Raw genomic sequence first — 22,398 nt, forward strand, 5'->3', positions numbered from 1 at the left:
GAGTGCAGCAGGAGTGACGCCACCCCAACGTACGTTTCGGCGATATCCTTCGTCCTGGGGGCCAGTGTTTCTAACCTTTCAGGAGTTCATATATGAAGCCCTCCACAGTACCAGGTTTAATATAGTATATACTCATATTTTTGTATATTTTTTTACATACAATTTTTACCACTTCTTGTACATGGAACTACCTGGGTATTGTGCTATTTATTAATATTACTATAAAAAATAATAATAATAAAAAAGATACAATAGTGATGGAAAAAAATAGTATTTAACGAAATGTATCTTTTTTATGACTACATTTTTATAAATTTTTAAACAGAGATCAATTTATGTGTGCAGGCAGGGCACTAAAAATTTAGCCGACAATTATAAAAATGTAGTGTGTGTGTTATTCACTTTTTAATCTTTTAATTTTTTTTTAGGTAGTACTACTACTCCCAGTATGGAACACACTGTTCCATGATGGGAGTAATAGTACCTGTACTAATTGACAGATCGCCCCGGGTCCGTTGCGATCCTTCTGTATAATTTATAAATGCGTCCGGGCCGCTCTTCTATGGTCTCCTGCACTGCCGTATATATACACCTATTCATATTTACCGCAGAGAGCTGTCATTTGCCAGATGGTTCCAGCCAATCACAACTCTCTGTGGGAAATATGAATAGGTGTATAAACACCAGTGCAGGGGACCATAGAAGAGCGACCGGCCGGCCGCCCGCATGTATTCATTATACAGGAGGATCACAGAGTGACATCCGCTGTGATCTTTCCTATCCTGTAGGTACTACTGCTCCCAACATGGAGCACACTCTGCTCCATGCTGGGAGCTGTACTACCTGCATTAATAGACAGATCGCAACAGGTGTCAGAAGTAACACTCGCTGCGATCTGTCTATTTATGCAGATAGACTCCATGTTCGGAGTAGTAGTACCTGCAGTTAAGGGCAGATCACAGCAAGTGTCACTCCTGACACTCAATGCGATCGTCCTTTGTATTGCAGAGATGGGGCGGCCTTCTTCTGCTCTCCGCATCTCTGCTCTGTACTCTAGCTGGCCAGTGATATGAATAGAACATCACTCATTCATATTTCCCTCTGAAAGCGATGATTGGCTGCAACCATCTCTCCAATCCCCACTCTGGGCGTAAAATATGAATGAGTGATGTTCTATTCACATTACTGGCCGGCCGAAGTATAGTGAAAAGATGCGAGCGCTGTATAGAGCCACTCCGCATCTCTGCTATGTTATGGTTGATCGCATCGGGCGATATGTTTATTAGTATAGGTACTACTACTCCCATCATGGGACAGTCTGTCCCATACTGAGAGTAGTAGTACTACCTAAAAAAATTTAAAAATAGAGAGAAAAAAGTAGAGAGAGATACAGAGATATGAATAGAAATAAATAAGTACATATAAATGTGAGAATTAGCTGCACAAATGGTAGGCAAGCAAGCGGAATGTTGGTGCAAAATAAAAAGGGTTTATTGAAAAAAAAAAGCAGTAACATACCAGTTCCGCAGAATGCTTTTCAACAGCCTTTAAACTCAGAACAAAACAAGACGTGATTTCATCTCAAAGTCCTTACACAACCATGTAGTGGTGATTAGTCCTGGTTCAGACATGCCAGTCTATCTCCTTCCTGTTTCCCAGGGCAGCTTGGTGCTTTCTCCAGCCTGTAGCACAATGTGGAAAACATAGCAAACAAACTCCTCAGGTTCACACTCTCCTCGCCTGAGGTCTAGGAGCAGCAGCTTTAACCCCTTAACAACGCAGGACGTATATTTACGTCCTGCGCCGGCTCCCGCGATATGAAGCGGGATCGCGCCGTGATCCCGCATCATATCGCGTCGGTCCCGGCGCTAATCAACGGCCGGGACCCGCGGCTAATACCACACATTGCCGATCGCGGCGATGTGCGGTATTAACCCTTTAGAAGCGGCGGTCAAAGCTGACCGCCGCTTCTAAAGTGAAACTGAAAGTATCCCGGCTGCTCAGTCGGGCTGTTCGGGACCGCCGCGGTGAAATCGCGGCGTCCCGAACAGCTGATCGGACACCGGGAGGGCTCTTACCTGCCTCCTCGGTGTCCGATCGACGAATGACTGCTCCGTGCCTGAGATCCAGGCAGGAGCAGTCAAGCGCCGATAATGCTGATCACAGGCGTGTTAATACACGCCTGTGATCAGGATGAGAGATCAGTGTGTGCAGTGTTATAGGTCCCTATGGGACCTATAACACTGCAAAAAAAAAGTTTAAAAAAAGTGTTAATAAAGGTCATTTAACCCCTTCCCTAATAAAAGTTTGAATCACCCCCCTTTTCCCATAAAAAAAATAAAACGGTGTAAAAAAAATAAATAAATAAACATATGTGGTATCGCCGCATGCGTAAATGTCCGAACTATGAAAATATATAATTAATTAAACCGCACGGTCAATGGCGTACGCGCAAAAAAATTCCAAAGTCCAAAAAAGCGTATTTTGGTCACTTTTTATAATATTAAAAAATGAATAAAAAGTTATCAAAAAGTCCGATCAAAACAAAAATCATACCGATAAAAACTTCAGATCACTGCGCAAAAAATGAGTCCTCATACTGCCCCGTACGTGGAAAAATAAAAAAGTTATAGGGGTCAGAAGATGACATTTTTAAACGTATAAATTTTCCTGCATGTAGTTATGATTTTTTCCAGAAGTGCGACAAAATGAAACCTATATAAGTAGGGTATCATTTTAACCTTATGGACCTACAGAATAATGATAAGGTGTAATTTTTACCGAAATATGCACTGCGTAGAAACGGAAGCCCCCAAAAGTTACAAAATGGCGTTTTTTTTTTCTCGATTTTGTCGCACAATGATTTTTATTTCCATTTCGCCGTGCATTTTTGGGTAAAATGACTAATGTCACTGCAAAGTAGAATTGGCGACGCAAAAAATAAGCCATAATATGGATTTTTAGGTGGAAAATTGAAAGGGTTATGATTTTTAAAAGGTAAGGAGGAAAAAACGAAAGTGCAAAAACGGAAAAACCCTGAGTCCTTAAGGGGTTAAAGGCCTCACAGCTCCATTAAAGCCCAGACAGGACTGAGGAATAGCCTCCCACCCACGCTACAGCCATTCCAGAAAAAGAGCCTAGCAGCTATCCTAACTAGGCACAGGTCAGTAACCTGCTGTTACTGACTAAAAATGCTCTTTTTTCCCACCGAACCCCGGAACTTCGGTGGGACATATACATATATTGCATTTTATTTGCTGCAACTTTGCTGCATGGAAATACCGAAGCATACTGCTGGATCAGCCTCCTTGACAACCCTGGAAGTTTACTAGCAACGTACTTGGCACGTATCTACGTTCCACCACTTTACCTGCTGTCTGCCTACAATATATATATATATATATATATATATATATATATATATATATATATATATATACTGTATATATATATATATATATATATATATACTGTATATATATATATATATATATATATATATATATATTGAGTATGAGTCTAAATGGGCATGAATAAGCCTCACACCCCTTCACATCCTCCTTAGACCTCTTTTAAATAAAGTACAGATAGTTAGCCAAATAGTCAAATAGTCAAATCCTTGCAAATCCTTAAGAAAGCTTAAAACACATTAAAAGCAAGGCACCCAGGGCTCAAATCCTGCAGGAACTAATGGGAACGGAGTTCCTGCCCTTTTACCACAGCAGGAACGCAGTTCCCATTAGCAGGAGTCCATAGACTTTTATTGAGGTGCTGTAACCGTGACGTCATGAGCCTCTGGCGCTGCACCCAACGCTCTAAACAAACGCCAGGAGACGCAGGGAGAACGTGGGGGTCCCCAGCGGCGGGACCCCCGGGATCTGACATCTTATCCCCTATCCTTTTGGATAGGGTATAAGATGTCTAGTACCCCTTTAAGTGAAAATCTAGGGTGAGTTCCCACACTTTTTTTTCCCAGGACTTGACCCCGGAGGGCACCCATGACTATAAAATGATATAAATGTAAAATATTTTATACTGAGCACAAGTCTTCAACAGATGCCTGAGGAAGTGGTCACATGACTGTGAAACATGTCACATATCATTGTGGGTAATAAACCTTTGTTCATCCCTTGGAAGTTGTATACCGCCTAATAAACCCCACCACCTGGAGGATCAAGTTTTAGAGGCTCTGATAATAGTTATCTGAATATCTGATTGCTTTTGACTGGACAATGTAGACTAAATGGCAGTGGATGGTCCTATAGCTGTGTCTATCCATCTTCTGTATACATTTCCTTTCCTAACATCCCTGCACTGAACCGCTTGATGATTCTTATTCTTTCTGCAATCTTTTTTTCTTCTGCTGACACATACTGTATATAATGCATCCCCTTACAAGGATAGTCTCCTTGAGGCAATGAGAGGAATAAAATATATTTGTGCACCACATTATGAAGTCAATTCCCAAATTATTTCATGCATTTTATTAGTCAACTAAAATTATGAAAAGTGGCTGTTTTGCTTGAATTTGCGTTCAGAAATAATTGCATTGCCTTCATTTATAGTCAGAGAGAGATTAAATGTGACACTGGTAGGTTGTACTGTTTGAAAATGTGCTAAATTGAATTAGGAATTCAGATGACTAGATGACCTCTTTGCTGTGAGGTATGGAACATTACGACACCCGCAATGCTTGTCATATGATTTAGTATCCTTTGAATAGCTTGTAAGCTTAAACACAGTGCACTAAACTGGAGCAGGGTAATATAGCTGAGAGAAATGTGTCTTATGTATTGTTTAATATCTATTTGGCAGTGGAAATATTAACCCCCTTAATGCCTGGCATATTTTGGGCCTCCAGGACTGATCTTTTTTCCTGATTTCTCATTGCTAAATTGTAAGAGTCACAACATCTTTATTCTTCTGTCAACTTAGCTGTAGAGAGTTGGGTTTGTGTAGGATGACTTGAAGTTTTTCTTGGCACCATTTAGGGTTATAGATAACTTAATAACTTGAATTCCCTTTTTTAAGGGTGGGGGAAAATTTGCTGATGTGATTTGCACTGTACTTTAAATAAAGTTTTGAAGCGGTTGTCCGAGGCAGGGAGGGTATGACCATTTCTGCTCCTTAGCACGTCACTTCTATCCTGTACTTGTCTTGGAAGTAATGGCAATATTGTGCAGCTATTGGACATTGCATTAACCCCATCCTCTCCTCCTACATCAGAAACTATACTTCTGTGATGGTAGATCAGTGTCAGCACTCTACAATGGCAGTGGTGCATGTGGTGGCATCAAATTCAATGCAATGATATAATGAAGATCCCAGCACTTACCAAGATAGATGTAATGAAGTTAGTGTTTATTCATCTCAGGTCAAAATACAGGAATGTTTCAGCAGCTGATGAAGGTCTGTGTGCCAAAACAAGTCCTGTATTATGACCTGAGATGAAAAATGCTAACATTTGTGCTGGGATCTTCTTTATATCATCTTTCTGAGATGAGTGCAAGGCAGGTGGTACAAAGGGGATCCGAAGATAAAAGAACAACCACTTTGTTTAGTCTACTACTACAAATATGCATAGGCAAATATATAATATCGATTTTAATGTTTTAGTATTTTACACTGAAAAAAACTTTTTGGAAAGCATTTATTTTTGAGTAGCAGCATTTGGTGAGCCCCATAGCTTTATGAAAGTGCATTGCTTTTTGTTTAGTTTTTTAGGGTCAGTTATAGTTTTTATTGGTGGCATTTTATAGTAAAATATTTGTAATACATTTTAAATTTTAAATGTATTTAATGTAATTTTTTTTTTGGGGGGGAGCCTTTTTTTTTCTACTAAACATTATTCACGTTATTTTATAATCACCTTAATGCTGAATCATCTGGGTTATCCCGCTTGCTTTTTCCTGCCCTGCTGGACATGACTGATATATCTCTCCCAGTTTGAGTATATAAAAATCTATTAATCCAGCCCTGTGAGGCAGACAGAAGCACCTGCGGATGCTTCAATGACTCGTTGTTTAGTCAGCATGAAAATGATGACAGGATCCCTTTAATATGGGCATTGTTGTTAATCCCAGCTAGGATTCCACGGATAACTCCATGGACACAGCCCATGTGCCTGTGCTGTCACTGTGTTACACATAACATTCAATGTTCTGCTGGACTCTTGTTACCAATATTGGCATCTTAGACTAGACTGTTTGGTTACATGACTGACTATTGAAAGAAGGTTAACTAAGAAGTAAAATATATATTGAAAGCCTATATGTATATGAAAGGTGTATATAATGTGAACTACATTAAAAACAATTTAAAAATAATACATAGTCTTATTTACAGTAAGACAATGTAGTTTGTAGGAAAAACATTTTTTTTAATGTTTGGGTATGTTAATTTAGTAGCTGAAAGGGAACATTGCACTTTAGTTTTTAAGGTATCATTGAAGCATCCATATGGCTTTGCTTAACCAGCTAAATTATCATATAGACTGATGCTCCTACTGACTCGTTTTAGGTGACAGATTGACATTTAATCTGAGCCAGTCTCTTCTTTCTGTCTTGTTACAATGATGCCTCTCTCCATGAGAGTCACTGTTGGTAACCGGTTGCCCACACAGAATACATTTTAAATGTATTACCCACAAGGCTCTCTACAGTGTTGCCCCTCTTTACATCTCTTCCCTTACCAGTTTACAATAGACTAATGATTTACATTTATCTCAAAGATTCTTCTTGTGCTGCACAGGCTAGACCTCAGTAGTCGTTTGGCTGGATGCTAACCCCTGCACCCTTGCCGATCAGTTGGCATGGTTTTCACAGCTGGATCTATGCTGTAAAGTGGGCTAGTAGTAGTTCATTTGATTTCCTGCATAGTGGCTATCCTAGGTTTCTGCAGTTCAGCTCCCATCAAAGTAAACAGGAGATGAGCTGTAATAATTAGTCATGGCCACCATACCACTTAGGCTGGGTTTACAAATATCAGGCATCCGGCATAGTTTCCCTCGGGTGTGCATCGGAGGGAAACTGATGCTACAACTGATCCCATTCAATTGAAGGATACAGTTCACAATCATGCCGCATCTCAATTTTGACGCCGGATGGTTGGACACGCCGGAGAGGGGAACACAGAAACAATGGATGCCGGAAGCCATACAATTGATGACAACTTGTCATCAGTTGTGGCATCAGTTGCGTCCAGATCTAGGCTAAGTTCACCTATGCTGGGTGCTGGACATATGTGAACCCATCCTAACAGAGCCAACTGCTTCCAAAAAAATAAACCATCAATCAATTTTGCCTGGAAAACTCCTTTAAAAGAAGAAATCCTTTAATTGGTACCTATATCATTTAGACAAAGAGAAGATCAGGTACCTCTTTATTTGGAGGTCCTGATCTATACATGCTGTGTAATCCACTGATTTCAATGGGTTAGATATAATTCTCTAGTTTCATTGTAGAAAACTTAAACACTTGACTTAAGGTTCTCAAACTACAGCAGATTGATAGAAGAAAAAGTATATGGTGCAAACCAGCGACAAATGATCTTGGTCTTACATGAATTGCCCAAGTGCACAGCCTCTTCAATGTATGAAAGAAAATAACAAAATGCCAATAATGGCAATACAATAATGCCAATATAGATAAACAATCTAAGAACATTTTAAGCTTAAGATTTTTTCAGTAATTATTTATAGCTGCCAAACTACTACTATATATACTAAAATATGTATGTAGGATATACTGGCACTAGGTTACTTGTGCACCCTAACAGAGGTGCAAACTCCTTATTGGTGTATGCTGGAATTGGACTAGTGGTTCCTTTACATACCACTCATAAATAAATAATAATAAAAAATGTTATATATAGCCAACAGTGCAAAGTGGGGAAGAGTGAGAGTATAGACAGTATAGACGGTATGTAGAGGTTAAAGCAATCACGCTTAGAAGTCATAAGTGTAGATGGTCACTGGTATATGTAAAAAGCAGCTATCCTGAATGTGAATAGTGTTCCCAGATGGAGGAAATAGAACCTGCTATCGATGTGTCATCAGATTAAGAAATGGGAACCAATGTTAATACAGCAGTTCTAAGTCCTCCACAGGTACTATTTTCTCTATCTGCTTTTTACATATACCAGTGACCATCTACACTTATGACTTCTAAGCGTGATTGCTATAACCATTACATCCCGTCCATACTGTCACACTGTCTATACTCTCACTCTCCCCCACTTTGCACTGTTGGATATATATATATATATATATATATATATATATATATATTTCTTCATATAATAAAATGTGTTGCATTTTTTGTACTGTAGTATACAATAAAACAAAGTCAATCACATTATTTGACATGTTTTTATTTTATTTTAGTGTGTAGTGTTTGCAATGACATCTGGACAAATGTGGAATCACATACGTGGGCCCCCATATGCACATAAAAATCCACAAAATGGTCAAGTGGTAAGTATATTCTTGCCTTTATATAATTGTATATGTTGCATTTTGTAGTTTTATATGGCTCTTCAGTTAGTAAATTTGTCTTCTGAAATTCCTGCTCCTTTCCTCCCCACTTTGACAGCTAGTGGTCAGGCTGGTGTGTGTAAATATACACACTAGGGGGGGCATTTACTAAGGGGTTTAGTCATTTTTTTCTGACTATTTTTGGCGCAAAATTGTCGCAATTGCGCCTACCCTATAAATTGTGCGACTTTCCCTAGCAAGAGCTAGAAAGTCAAATTTTTTTTTCCCGCTTAATTTACGCAAGTTTTCAGTTTTGACTTGCAGTGGTCAGGAATTTATTAACTGAGACAGTCGCAGTTGCGCAATAAACTGTCGCAACGGCCGTAAAAATTGACTAAATTTACTCCAGCTCCAACATGGAGCAGGAAAAGCTACTGCCGCCCGGGCTCCGACATACTTTCTCCCCGCTACCCTCACTGCGCTACCAGGACACTACAGTCACTACAGTGATTTACATCCCACCCCTCTCACCTGCCAGCGCCACACAACTCCCATCTGTCTGCTGTTGCAAGACTACAAGTCCCAGCATGGCCTTACAGTGAGGACACGCTGGGAGTTGTAGTCTTGGAGCAGCGGGAGCTGAGCGGCGCGGGCGGGAGACAAGGGGGGGGGGGGGGGGGGGGGGTAGCGGGGAGGCCGTATGAGGAGCCCGGACGGGAGACAAGGGGGGTAGCGGGGAGGCCGTATGAGGAGCCCGGGCGGCTGCACTGTAATGTCAGCCCGGGCTCCTGCCCTGAGAGCCATAGGCTTTGGCTGTCAGGGCATGCTGGGTGTTGTAGTTTTGCAACAGCTGGAGGGCCACAGTTTGCAGACCACTGGTGTGTGGTCTGTAAACTGTAGTCCTCCAGCTGTTGCAAAACTAAACAGCTGAAGGGGACCGGCGAAGAAGTTCACTTACCCTTCCGAGGCTCCAGCGACGATCGCTGACGGAGATCGTCGCGCGGCACTGTCGCGCGGCAGTGTCGCGCGGCAGTGTCGTGCAGCGCTGGATCCTACGGAAGCCGGTAAGTTGCGCAAGCTTCCCAACCAGGGTGCCTCCAAATGTTGCAAGACTACAACTCCCAGCATGCCTGGACACCCTTTGGCTGTCCGGGCATGCTGGGAGTTGTAGTTTTGCAACAGCTGGAGGCACCCTTGCTGGGAAACACTGGCCTAAAACAGTGTTTCCCAACCAGGGTGCCTCCAGATGTTGCAAGACTACAACTCCCAGCATGCCTGGACAGCCATTGGCTGTCCGGCCATGCTGGGAGTTGTAGTTTTGCAACAGCTGGAGGCACCCTTGTTGGGAAACACTGGCCTAAAACAGTGTTTCCCAACCAGGGTGCCTCCAGATGTTGCAAGACAACTCCCAGCATGCCTGGACAGCCATTGGCTGTCCGGGCATGCTGGGAGTTGTAGTTTTGCAACAGCTGGAGGCACCCTTGTTGGGAAACACTGGCCTAAAACAGTGTTTCCCAACCAGGGTGCCTCCAGATGTTGCAAGACTACAACTCCCAGCATGCCTGGACAGCCATTGGCTGTCCGGGCATGCTGGGAGTTGTAGTTTTGCAACAGCTGGAGGCACCCTTGTTGGGAAACACTGGCCTAAAACAGTGTTTCCCAACCAGGGTGCCTCCAGATGTTGCAAGACTACAACTCCCAGCATGCCTGGACAGCCATTGGCTGTCCAGGCATGCTGGGAGTTGTAGTTTTGCAACAGCTGGAGGGCCACAGTTTGCAGACCCCTGGTTTGTGGTCTGTAAACTGTAGTCCTCCAGCTGTTGCAAAACTAAACAGCTGAAGGGGACCGGCGAAGAGGTTCACTTACCCTTCCGAGGCTCCAGCGACGATCGCTGTCGGAGATCGTCGCGCGGCACTGTCGCGCGGCAGTGTCGCGCGGCAGTGTCGTGCAGCGCTGGATCCTACGGAAGCCGGTAAGTTGCGCAGGCTTCCCAACCAGGGTGCCTCCAGTTGTTGCAAGACTACAACTCCCAGCATGCCTGGACAGCCTTTGACTGTCCAGGCATGCTGGGGCTTGTAGTTTTGCAACATCTGGAGGCACCCTGGTTGGGAAACACTGTTTTAGGCCAGTGTTTCCCAGCCAGGTTGCCTCCAGATGTTGCAAAACTACAACTCCCAGCATGCCTAGACAGCCTTTGACTGTCCAGGCATGCTGGGACTTGTAGTTTTGCAACATCTGGAGGCACCCTGGTTGGGAAACACTGTTTTAGGCCAGTGTTTCCCAGCCAGGTTGCCTCCAGATGTTGCAAAACTACAACTCCCAGCATGCCTAGACAGCCTTTGACTGTCCAGGCATGCTGGGACTTGTAGTTTTGCAACATCTGGAGGCACCCTGGTTGGGAAACACTGTTTTAGGCCAGTGTTTCCCAGCCAGGTTGCCTCCAGATGTTGCAAAACTACAACTCCCAGCATGCCTAGACAGCCTTTGACTGTCCAGGCATGCTGGGGCTTGTAGTTTTGCAACATCTGGAGGCACCCTGGTTGGGAAACACTGGCCTAAAACAGTGTTTCCCAACCAGGGTGCCTCCAGATGTTGCAAAACTACAAGTCCCAGGTTGGGAAACACTGTGCCCGGCCTCCGCCCCACCTTACTGTAAGGGCATGCTGGGAGTTGTAGTCCTGCAGCTGGGGGCAGGGGACAAGCTTGTCACATTTATTATCACCTGCTCACACATCTCCTGCACCACACAACTACAACTCCCAGCATGTCCTTACTGTAAGGGCATGCTGGCAGTTGTAGTCGTGCGGGGCGGGAGATGTGTGAGCAGGTGATAATAAATGTACTAACCCATTTTTTTTGTTTTCTTCTCATTTCAGATCCGTTTATCCTGTGGACTCCTTCGGATTCGGTGGACTACTTCGATGACCAGCGTTTTTCTTTGTTTGATTTTAATAAAATGGTTAACGAGGGCTTGTGGGGGAGTGTTTTTTGTAATAAAAATTTTTTAAAACCTGTTGTGTTTTTTTCTTACTTTACTAGACAGGCTTAGTAGTGGAAGCTGTCTTATAGACAGAGTCCATTACTAACCTGGGCTTAGCGCTAGCCACAAAAACAGCTAGCGCTAACCCCCTATTATTACCCCGGTACCCAACGCCACAGGGGTGCCGGGAAGAGCCGGTACCAACAGGCCTGGAGCGTCAAAAATGGCGCTCCTGGGCCTAGGCGGTAACAGGCTGGCGTTATTTAGGCTGGGGAGGGCCAGTAACAATGGTCCTCGCCCACCCTGGGAACGTCAGGCTGTTACTGTTTGGTTGGTATTTGGCTGAGAATGAAAATAGGGGGGACCCTATGCGTTTTTTTTTTTAAATAAATAATTAAATATATTAAAAAAAAGCATAGGGTCCCCCTATTTTTATTCTCAACCAAATACCAACCAAACAGTAAGAGCCTGACGTTACCAGGGTGGGCGAGGACCATTGTTACTGGCCCTCCCCAACCTAAATAACGCCAGCCTGTTACCGCCTAGGCCCAGGAGCGCCATTTTTGACGCTCCGGGCCTGTTGGTACCGGCTCTTCCCGGCACCCCTGTGGTGTTGGGTACCGGGGTAATAATTGGGGGTTAGCGCTAGCTGTTTTTGTGGCTAACGCTAAGCCCGGTTTAGTAATGGACTCAGTCTATAAGACAGCTTCCACTACTAAGCCTGTCTAGTAAAGTAAAATAAAAATAAAACACAACAGGTTTTAAAAAAAATTTATTACAAAAAACACTCCCCCACAAGCCCTCGTTAACCATTTTATTAACATCAAGCAAAGAAAAACGCTGGTCATCGAAGTAGTCCACCGAATCCGAAGGAGTCCACAGGATACACAGATCTGTAGAAGAAGTAACCAAAAAAAAAAAAAAGTGTAAGTACATTTAGGGAGAAAAAAACTGTGTTAAAAAAATGTAATAAACACACACACACACACACACACACTAAACGCCGTTTACCACTTCTGAGCCATGACTACAATTTACAGTGATCCCTCAACTTACAATGGCCTCAACATACAATAGTTTCAACATACAATGGTCTTTTCTGGACCATCGTAAGTTGAAACCAGACTCAACATACAATGCTACAGACAGTCCAGATCTGTAAAACGTGTCAATGGCTGGAAGAACCAACCAATCAAAATGGGCATTCACTGGTAAAACCCCTGTATTACTGAAGTGTATGCACTGACTGGTATTACATGTTCTGTACACTTTACCTGTATCAGGGTTAGCTGCTCTTTTGGACACCAGGTGAGGGCAACTCCATTACTTGTTTTGGACATTGCCTGTACTGTACAGGACCCCTGAAGAAGCTCCTGTCCTCTACATAGACCAGTGTTTGCCAAGCAGGGTGGCCCCATTTTTTGCAAAACTACAACTCCCAGCATGCCCGGACAGCCTTTGGCTGTCCAGGCATGCTGGGAGTTATAGTTTTGCAACAGCTGGAGGCTCCCTGCTTGGGAAACACTGACATAGACAGTGAGTTACAGCTCCCAGCAGATCTTTCTTACTTTTATATGTAAGGATTTGCTTTATCTATATCAGTTATCTACTTATTTTTCTTTGTCACTTTTTCCTATTTTTGGATGACATTTTGGTGCCTTTAGAACCAATTACCCTGTTTCCATAGAGTTATGGTCTCAACATACAATGGTTTCAACTTACAATGGTTTTCCTGGAACCAATTAATATTGTAACTTGAGGGACCACTGTAGTTATTGAATTATTTAGATGTGGTGAAAAAGCTAAAAAAAACTCAAAAACAAAAGATCCAGAAGGAAACCAGCAGCCAAACCTATTCAGACAGCAGGAAAAAGGAACAGACTATTTTTTCTACTACATGAAGTAAATTTCCCACTTTTGCCTATGTGTGCCAAATTTATTAATGCCGTGCAGCAATTTAGTAAATTTGTCGCACATAGTCAAAAATGAAGTAGAAAAAAACAGGGTAAAAACCAGACTACATAGTAAAAGATTAGTAAATGCCCCCCTAGGTCGATTACAACTCCTAGGGGGACATGTATCAAAGATTTTACCCCTGTTTTGTGTGTATTTTTTTGCACAAAATTTTGCGCAAGCCCTTTTTTTTGCGCATTTTTTTGCGCACGTTTTGGTAGAGCATGTCCTCCAGATGTGGCTGAATCAGGGTACCTTAGAGTGACATCTATAGTACACATGGATTTATTAACTGCGTACTTTTCCTTTACACCAAAAATTTTGCCGCAAGAGTTGTTTTTTTTGCGCAAATATAAACCATCTTGGACTTAACGTAGCAAGATGCTCTAAATCATTGATTCTATTTTCCAAAGAGTGGATTGAGGAGATTACTATATTTACCCGCAATTTATGAAGCTCATTGCGCTTGATTGATAAATTTAGTGCTTCTGCCCATAATTTAGAATTCGGGAAAAGGGGTAAACTGCTTCTACCATACACAAATAATGATACATGTCCCCCCTAGAGTGGAATAGTGATCTGTAACCAAGGCAACTCTGTCAACAAGGGGGGGGGGGAGAGGAGCAGGAAAATCAGAAGGCAAATGTGCTACATGAATATATTTGCAATAATATTTACATTGATGTGCTCTACAAGTTTAGCTACATTAGTTGAGATGGGAATACCACTTTAAAATTGGAAAGACATTTGAATGACCGAAAGTTGTACTAACTTCCGAAGGACACACATCAATGTAGAACACATTCATATTTCGTAATCAGGATAACATAAAATACAAGCTTTAGTTTACCTTAGATTTCACTTCAGACTACAATAGACAGATTGTAATATCACCTTAAAAAAACAGTTCGCTGTCATCCTAGACCAGCTTAAATCACTTTGGATCTTCGACATATCGAAACACTGGGTGTCTATTGAGACTCGGGCACTGAGAAGTATCGGTATTGCACATGTCCTAATAACTACATCAATATTTAATTCTAAATTGGTTTCCCTACATCCTACCATAGATGCCTCTTTTATGTATGGACTACATATGTTTTACCTAATAAATTATTCCAAATGCCCTACGGTTCCGTTCCAATCGAGGTATTAATCGCACATATACCGGATCTATTCATCGCACACTGGAATTAACAATGAGTTTGCAATCTGTCAGATATATGGGATGGGATAGCATGTATTCCTTTTGAGACACTTCATTCAAAATTTCTAATAAGTAATAAAGAATTTTATAAATATCTTCAAATAAGACATGTCCTAACTTCTATTCACTTATCTCTCCCAATGACTGATTCTGAGCTATACAGATGGCTTGCTCGTCCTGATCCGAGGGGATGGGGTATATCATGGTGCTATTCCCTTCTCATATCGCAATATGCCACAATAACGTATCCATATAAAATAGGGTGGGAAAAAGACCTGGGTATCACCTTCACGGACAACCAGCGGAACAATGCCCACTGTATACTACCCAAGGTCTCCAAATGCGTAACTCACCTGGAAACAACTAAGAAACCATTGGTACTTAGTACCATCGCGTCTATCAAAATTTACCTCCTCCTCAGATACTTGTTGGAAATGCCACTACCATAACTCCATTCACATTTGGTGGAGCTGCCCACGTATCCTCGAATCCTTAAGACGGCTGGGTAAATTCATCTCGTAACTATATGGGTTCCCGGTGATACTAGGTACAATCCTAGCGCTCCTTAATATAGACATAAATGTATATTCACATTTTCATAAAACTATAATCTCCCATATTCTCATAGTGGCTCGTTATAATATGCTCAAAAGGTGGGGAAAAAAATATGTACCTTCTATAGCAGACATTAAAGCAGGAGTTAATTTCAACTGTTGGCATGAGTATAAAGTGGCTTCCACACTAGATAAAGAATATCAGTTTATGTCACAGTGGGACGTGTGGCTTCAAAGTCCTTATAATACAGTCCACATATAGTTACTGGTGTTGAAGTTGACAATATACCCCTTTGGTATCTGATCTATAGAGATGAGGTTAAATATCCGTATATATCCTTCTAAACAACCATCCTTTCAAATTTCTGCTATGTGTCTCGAGATGACCACTGATGGCACTAATGTTCTGTTTTTCATGGTTATTTAAATTTCTCTTATGTTATGTAAAAGTGATAAAGAAATGAGAGATGTCATAATGCTTATAACTTTAGACTTTTGAAAAACTGTCTCACATATGCTTACTACAAAATATTCTGTATTTATGTTATTAAAAAAAAAATGTTCACGCATGAAAAGCTGCAGTCTTTCAATGAAAAGTAAAGGACCAATATCATAGACCAATACCTTTGCATAAATGCAGCTTAGATTTTTTGAAGCAGTTATGTTGCTGCATACAGCAAAAATAAAATAAATCTATACACAGAGATTGCTGTACAGCTATCTTCCCCTGACCTCTCCTTCCCCGCTCTCACAGACGCCAATGATCCGCAAAGCCAGCGGCAAGGCGTACCTGTTTGAGGTGGCAGGGTAATTGGGAGAGCTTGGTGGGACCGACTGCCGGCAAAGAAAACTGGTGAGAGGTGCCTTGCACCAACCTCTTTTTTCCCCCAGGAAACAGAAAGATACAATTTTAGCCACATAGGGGGGTATTCCTCAAGAGTGATGTAGGTGAGCGTCTTTTTACCCCATTAAAGGGGTACTCCCACCCTAGACATCTTATCCCCTATCCAAAGGATAGGGGATAAGATGTCTGATCGCGGGGGTCCCCCCACTGGGGACCCCCGCATTATTGCATGCGGCACCCACCTGATCTTTCACCGGAACCGCTGGAGGGTCTGAGTCGCGGCTTCGGGAACGGAAGTCCGTGACGTCAGGACTCCACCCCTGTGTGACGTCACGCCCGTCCCCTCAATGCAAGTCTATGGGAGGGGGCATGGCCACCATCACGCCCCCTCCCATAGACTTGCATTGAGGGGACAGGCGTGACATCACACGGGGAGTACCCCTTTAATTCATGTTGTTGAAACTGTGTACCTGCACCAGATTTATTACATGGTGCAGGGCAAGCGATAAATCTGGTGCTGATCACATTTCTTACTTCAATACACCACTTTGTATGGTGCCCCTCTGCAACTTTTTGTGCAACTTTTTATCCTGTGCGACAAAATGTGCGACTTTTTAATAATGCTATTTGCAGTCAGTTTTGTAAGCCAAGTCAGGGCTTGTATAGATTTGCACCTCATTTAGCGCAGTTGCGACAAAATGTGCGACAAACTGAAAAGTCACATATCATGAATTCCTGACCACTGCATGATATCAACTAAAATCATGACTTGGTATGTTCTTTAAAAAAAAAAAAAAACTCCTAAAGCAAAAGTCACAATGAAAAGTCTCAAAACAGCATCATAGTGCCAATCTTGTAATTTCTGCAAGCTGCACATCCTTTATTCCCAAGAAAGACTTTGAATGAATTGTGTACCTCTTGTGCTTCACATGACTATTTTTAAGTGCTGTTTCAGTACTGCATATATACGGGACTTCATACCTTTTATTTTATTTTTGCATACTTAATTTGGGGTGCTAATTTGCAGATGTTTGTCCTTTTATGTTCTTTTATCTCATTATTATCTTTTTTATCAATTCACTTTTTTTTATTGTTTTCAATATAAAGAACAACAATAACAACATTGTAATGCAAAAAGTGTATAGGAAGAGGTAGGGACCTAAACATTATACCTCATACACAAGAGAATGGCAAGGTGTATAATAATGTCCAATCTTGGAACTCATCTTTGTCAATGAAAGCAAACAGACATGTATGTACTGTTATATGATATAATGCAAATATAATCAGGATGGGAAGACAAAAACAAGGGTCACAGGGGGACTGGGTGTAGGGGGGGTTAGAGGGGGAGAAAAGGTGGAAGAAAGCGGAGGGGGGGGGGAGAAATAGAAGAAAAGAAGTAGAAGGTACAGGAGAAGAGAAAAAAGGAAAGAAGTATAATCAAGAGACACAGTGTACTGAGCAGGGGGTCCAGGACTACCTCCCTAAGGGGGGGGGGGGGTATTCAGGGGGGTAATAGGTCAGTTTGTAAGGAGGGTGAATTGGGAGAGCCAGGGGGTGATTCTGGCGCTAGGATTCTGGAAGAGTAGTATGGAGAGGTCATCCAGGGTGACCAAAGCTTCTGGAATTTATCATGAGTCCTACTAGACCAACTGATCAGCTCCTCAAAGTGACATATCTGATAAACTTTATTACGCCACTCCTCAATGGAGGGAGAAAAGGTTTGCCTCCAGTAAAGAGGAATCAAGGCTTTTGCTGCTGCAATGAGATGGAGGACTGTGCTATTTTTAGATGGGGCATAATCCTTTGCTGGAAAGTTCAGAGCTATCATGCCCATAGATAGGGTAACTTTGCTGGAGGTGACCTCCCATACAATCTCTTCGATTATTTTCCAGAAGGGGTCTATCAGTGGGCAGTCAAACCAAATATGCGTGAGCGAACACACTTGAGAGAGACAGCGCCACCATAAATTAGAGGGGGACAATTTGTAGGTGTAAAGCCATTCAGGCGTTTTTTACCACCTGGACACCAATATGAAATTACTCTCCTGTAGGCGGACACACCGGGAAAGGCCATGATTATGGAGTAGGACGAGAGCAGACTCTGACTCGGACAAGGTTAGACCCAACACTCTTTCCCATGAAAGTATGTAAGCTGGTTTGTGGAAAGCTTGGGGTTCTGTGAGAAGTTGACATAGGGTGGATATTTTCTTCTCAGGAGGGGACTGTGTAAAGATTAGAGATTCAAGAGCAGTGAGACTCCTCTTTACAGAATTTCCAGTACGTACCTTCTCGCAACATGTCTTGAAGTGAGATTTGTGTAGCAAAGTCGAAGGGAATGTACCCAAGGTTTGTTGAACATCAGTGAAGTCAAGTGTTTCGTCTGGTGTCAGTAGAGAGCATAGATGTGTGTTCTCTAGTCTGGCCCACATAGGCTAGAAAGTAGGTGACGGTAGGCTTGCTAACCATGGTAGGAGAGTGGCAGGAGTGCAGGGAGAGGGTTGGGGGGGGGTGCAAAAATAGGCGCCAGCTCTCTCCAGACCAGCATGGGGCCTTGGAGAAATTGAGGGATGGCAATGTGGTCGGTTAGGGGGTAGCCACAAATCTTTTAGTAAGTAGCCATTATGGGAGGTCCTGGCCATTTCTGAGAAGAGGAAAGAGTGTGTAGGGTCTATCAATTCTAGCCACCTCTGCAATTGGATCGCTTTATAGTAGTTTTGTGGGTCTGGGAGACCTATGCCACCTCTGAACTTTGACCTCGTCAAAAGAGAGTGGGCTATATGACGGCTTTTGTTACGCCAAATAAACCTAGAGAAGATGGAGCAAAGTTATTTAAAGAAGGATTTTGGGGGGCAATCAGTACCATTGTCATGCAATATAGTATTTTAGGCATGATATAAGTCTGAATAAGATTTTTTCTACCAAGCCATGAGATAAGCGGCAGGTTATATTCCTTCAATAGCTTGGTCACAGTAGACAAAAGTGGAGCGAAATTCAGAAGGTACAAGTCCCGAAAATCGCCAGAGACCCGTATGCCTAGGTATCCAATGCTCGAGTCCATCCATGAAAAGGAGGAAGTTTGGCTAAGCGTGGAATTCGTGGTGGGGTCTGAGGAGATATCCAGGAGCTCAGATTTAATAAGATTGACTTTAAAGTTAGAGAGAGAGCCATGGTTAGTGAAGATCTGTTCTCGGAGAGGGAGAGTGGACAGTGGATTTGTGACAAGGAAGAGCAAATCGTCTGCAAAGGCTAAAACCTTTAACTCTCCAGTGTCTACTCTTATTTTGGTTATCTCAGGGGTTAGTCTAATTTTTTGTAAGAAGGTTTCCATAAGTAGAATGAATAGTGTGGGGGACAAAATGAAACCCTGTCTGGTTCCTTTGTGTATATCAAAGCTGGGGGACAATGTGTCATTGATTTTGAGTTTTGTGTGGGGCTGATCATATAGGGAAAGGACAGCCTGCACAAAGCGCAGAGGTAGACCAAAAGCCAACAGGGTGGCCCTCATATAGACCCATCCCACTGTATTGAAGGCCTTTTCTGCGTCAATATAAGGAGGGCCAAAGGGATATCCTTGGACTTAGTGAGATAGATGGCCTGGAACAATTTTGCAGTATTATCCTTCCCCTTTCAGCCCAACACAAACCCTGTCTTACCAGGGGGAAAACTGTGAAGGAATTCATCCTCCTTAACTGGAGAGAGTAAAGTTGCGCCTGACAACTGGTCTAGGGTGGGGAGTCGGAGGGACTGGAGAAAGTCCAGAATGCGTGAGTGTCTCGAATCTGAGGACAGGAGGCCTGTAGGTCAAATTGATTGGAATAAAAGCACTGAAAGGCACTGGCAATATAAGGGGGGAGTGGGCTAGGTTACCTAGGTGGTCTTTTATGGAGCCAATATGTGTCTTGTCTCTAGCTTTTTAATAAGAGAGGACATGATTTTGCCTCCTTTGTCCCCATGAGCATAAATATGTTGGTGTGAGTGGAGGAAGGCCTTGGCTTACTTGACATACAGGATATCCCTAAGTTGACTGTGTAAGGTGAGTAATTTGGTATGCAGAGATTGTATGCGTGCATGTTTGTGGATGCGTTCAATCGCGTAATTTGCACCAGGATCGAGTCAATGGCCCTCATTTACTAAGAGTGTCGGGTTTATCTCTGAGTGTTTCTTCATTTACTCTGTGTATTTTTCTCCCTTATTTACTAATGTGTCACATGGGAAAAAAAATTGTGTTGCACGGTAAATTGTATATATGTCCCCTGCACAGCGCATGTTATGTATGCCTCCCACACAGTGCATGCTATATATTTCCCCCGCACAGCGCATTTAATATATGCCCCGCACAGTGCATGTTATATATGCCCCCCGCACAGCGCATGTTATATAAGTCCCCCGCACAGCGTATGTTATATATGTCCCCAGCACAGCGCATGTTATATATGTCCCCCGCACAGCGCAATCATAAGCTCCCAGTAGCGCTATCATTGACAAGCATTTTATTAGCAGAGCATCTCTCCGGGAAGCCGATGCCCGATGCTCTGCTAATGCTCCGCTTGTGAGTTATAGCGCTTCAGAGGCATATGTGTATAGAAGTGAAGTGGGGATCAGATATAGAGCGTTATCTGGTCCCCACTTCGCTTCTATACACAGTCCTCCTGAGTACAAACACCACAGCTGCCCCATTGCCTCCCCCATCCCCGGAGTTATAATTACCCGGGTTCCGCGATCCTTCTGGCTCCGGCGCTGTCACTGTGTGCGTGCACTGACGGTGACGTCGCAATGGGGACGTCACTCGTCATTGCGCATCGCAGCGCACAGCCACAGCGCTGGAGCCAGAAGGATTGCGGACCTCGGGATCAGGTAATTATAACACCGGGGATGGGGGAGGCGATTGGGCAGCTGTGGTTTTTGTACTCAGGAGGACTGTTCACAGGTTTTCCTCTGAGTTTTTCATCATGTTTTTTTTTTTTGTTTTTTTCGGGAACATGCCCCTTTTTGTGATAACCACTCCCATTTTGACGGGTTTAAAAAAAATGTTGTCGGGTTGTGCGAACAAATTTGTGTTGCATGGGTTATGCGACACAAATTTGGTCGCACAACCTGACAAAAAGAGTCGGGTTGACATTAGTAAATGAGGGCTAATGTATTTTTGGGCAGCACGTCTCAGTCGTGCCCCCAGGATATAAAGATGGCCCATTTGAAGGCTTTATGAGTTTCCCAGACCAAGGGAAAGGAGGGGACAGATTCAGAGTTCTCCTGAAAGAAGTCAGAGAGGTGAGAGGTAACATCCTCAACCACCTGAGACTTGTCCAGCAGCATTTCATTTCCACCTCCATTCCCTGGGAGGGAGTTGTGATAATTTGAGAGATACAGTGACTGGGGCATGGTCGGATATTGAAATTGTTCCTATGCAGGCAGACGTCAGAGAGGGGAGGAGGGATGTGTGGAGGAACTTGTGATAGGAGTTGTGGACAGTGGAGTAGAAAGAATAGTCTAGCATGTTAGGGTTGTGAGTCCTCCAAGCGTCAGCTAAGTGCATGTCATGAAGTGTGGCATGGAGTTTTCCGAGGGCGGCTTGCGAGATGGCCAATCTGTGTACAGTGGAGTCAACTAGTGGGTCAACTAGTGGGTCAACTAGTGGTCAAAGAGACGAAGTTCATCTAATACTCCCAAGAACCAATGGACTTGTCCGGTGTTGGGAGCATATAGATTGGCCATGGTGTAGGTGGGAGATGCTATGGATACCTTAAGAAAGAGGGTCCTCCCATCCAAGTGGGAGTACTCACCAATCAGGCGGTAGCGAACTCCCCTATGGAACGCAATGGAGACCCCCTGGAAGCTGAAGATGGGCTACCTGAATGAAACCAATGAGCAAAGTAGGATTTAGGAAGAGATGGAATCTTTGACGATTTCCAGTGTGTCTCCGGCAAAAAAGCAACAGAAGTTTTCAACTTGCGTTATATGGATATCACATGGTGACGCTTGTTTGGGCTATTGAGGCCTTTAACATTAAAAGAGGAGAGTTTGAAGTCCGACATGGTGTAAATACTGAGGTAAGGGAGGCAGACATGTGTATATAGGGAAAACTAAGCGAGGGGAGAGAAGTATAGGAAAATGAGGTAAAGTACAACAAAGCATCAGAAATATATGGTCATGACTATGTATAAAAAACACTCAGTAATATCTATAACATCAATAAAAGTATGGAACACATAAATGAAGCCATCATAACTTCAGGGTGTATAATCAAACAGTGGACCCCCATACATCCCAATGGATCCAGGTCCACAATCAGGAGGGAGTGTCTGAGTCCCGATTCAGAGTGAATATGGCAACTGTAAATGAAGAAGCAGGAGAGAATCCATATATGATGATACTGAGGGATGGAAG

General features: G+C 43.0%; 1 protein-coding gene across 2 annotated transcripts in view; it reads left to right on the plus strand.

The window, feature by feature from the left end:
• The window catches only part of TUSC3 (tumor suppressor candidate 3), a 419,569-nt gene that overhangs the window by 286,515 nt on the left and 110,656 nt on the right, over positions 1-22,398 (plus strand). For both annotated transcript variants that reach the window (XM_056558704.1, XM_056558712.1), the window contains exon 6: positions 8,384-8,473. In XM_056558704.1, coding sequence (XP_056414679.1) covers positions 8,384-8,473 — 90 coding nt within the window. The remainder of the gene's footprint in view (positions 1-8,383; positions 8,474-22,398) is intronic.

The sequence above is a fragment of the Hyla sarda genome, chromosome 1 (assembly GCF_029499605.1).
Source record: "Hyla sarda isolate aHylSar1 chromosome 1, aHylSar1.hap1, whole genome shotgun sequence".
Lineage (NCBI taxonomy): Eukaryota > Metazoa > Chordata > Amphibia > Anura > Hylidae > Hyla > Hyla sarda.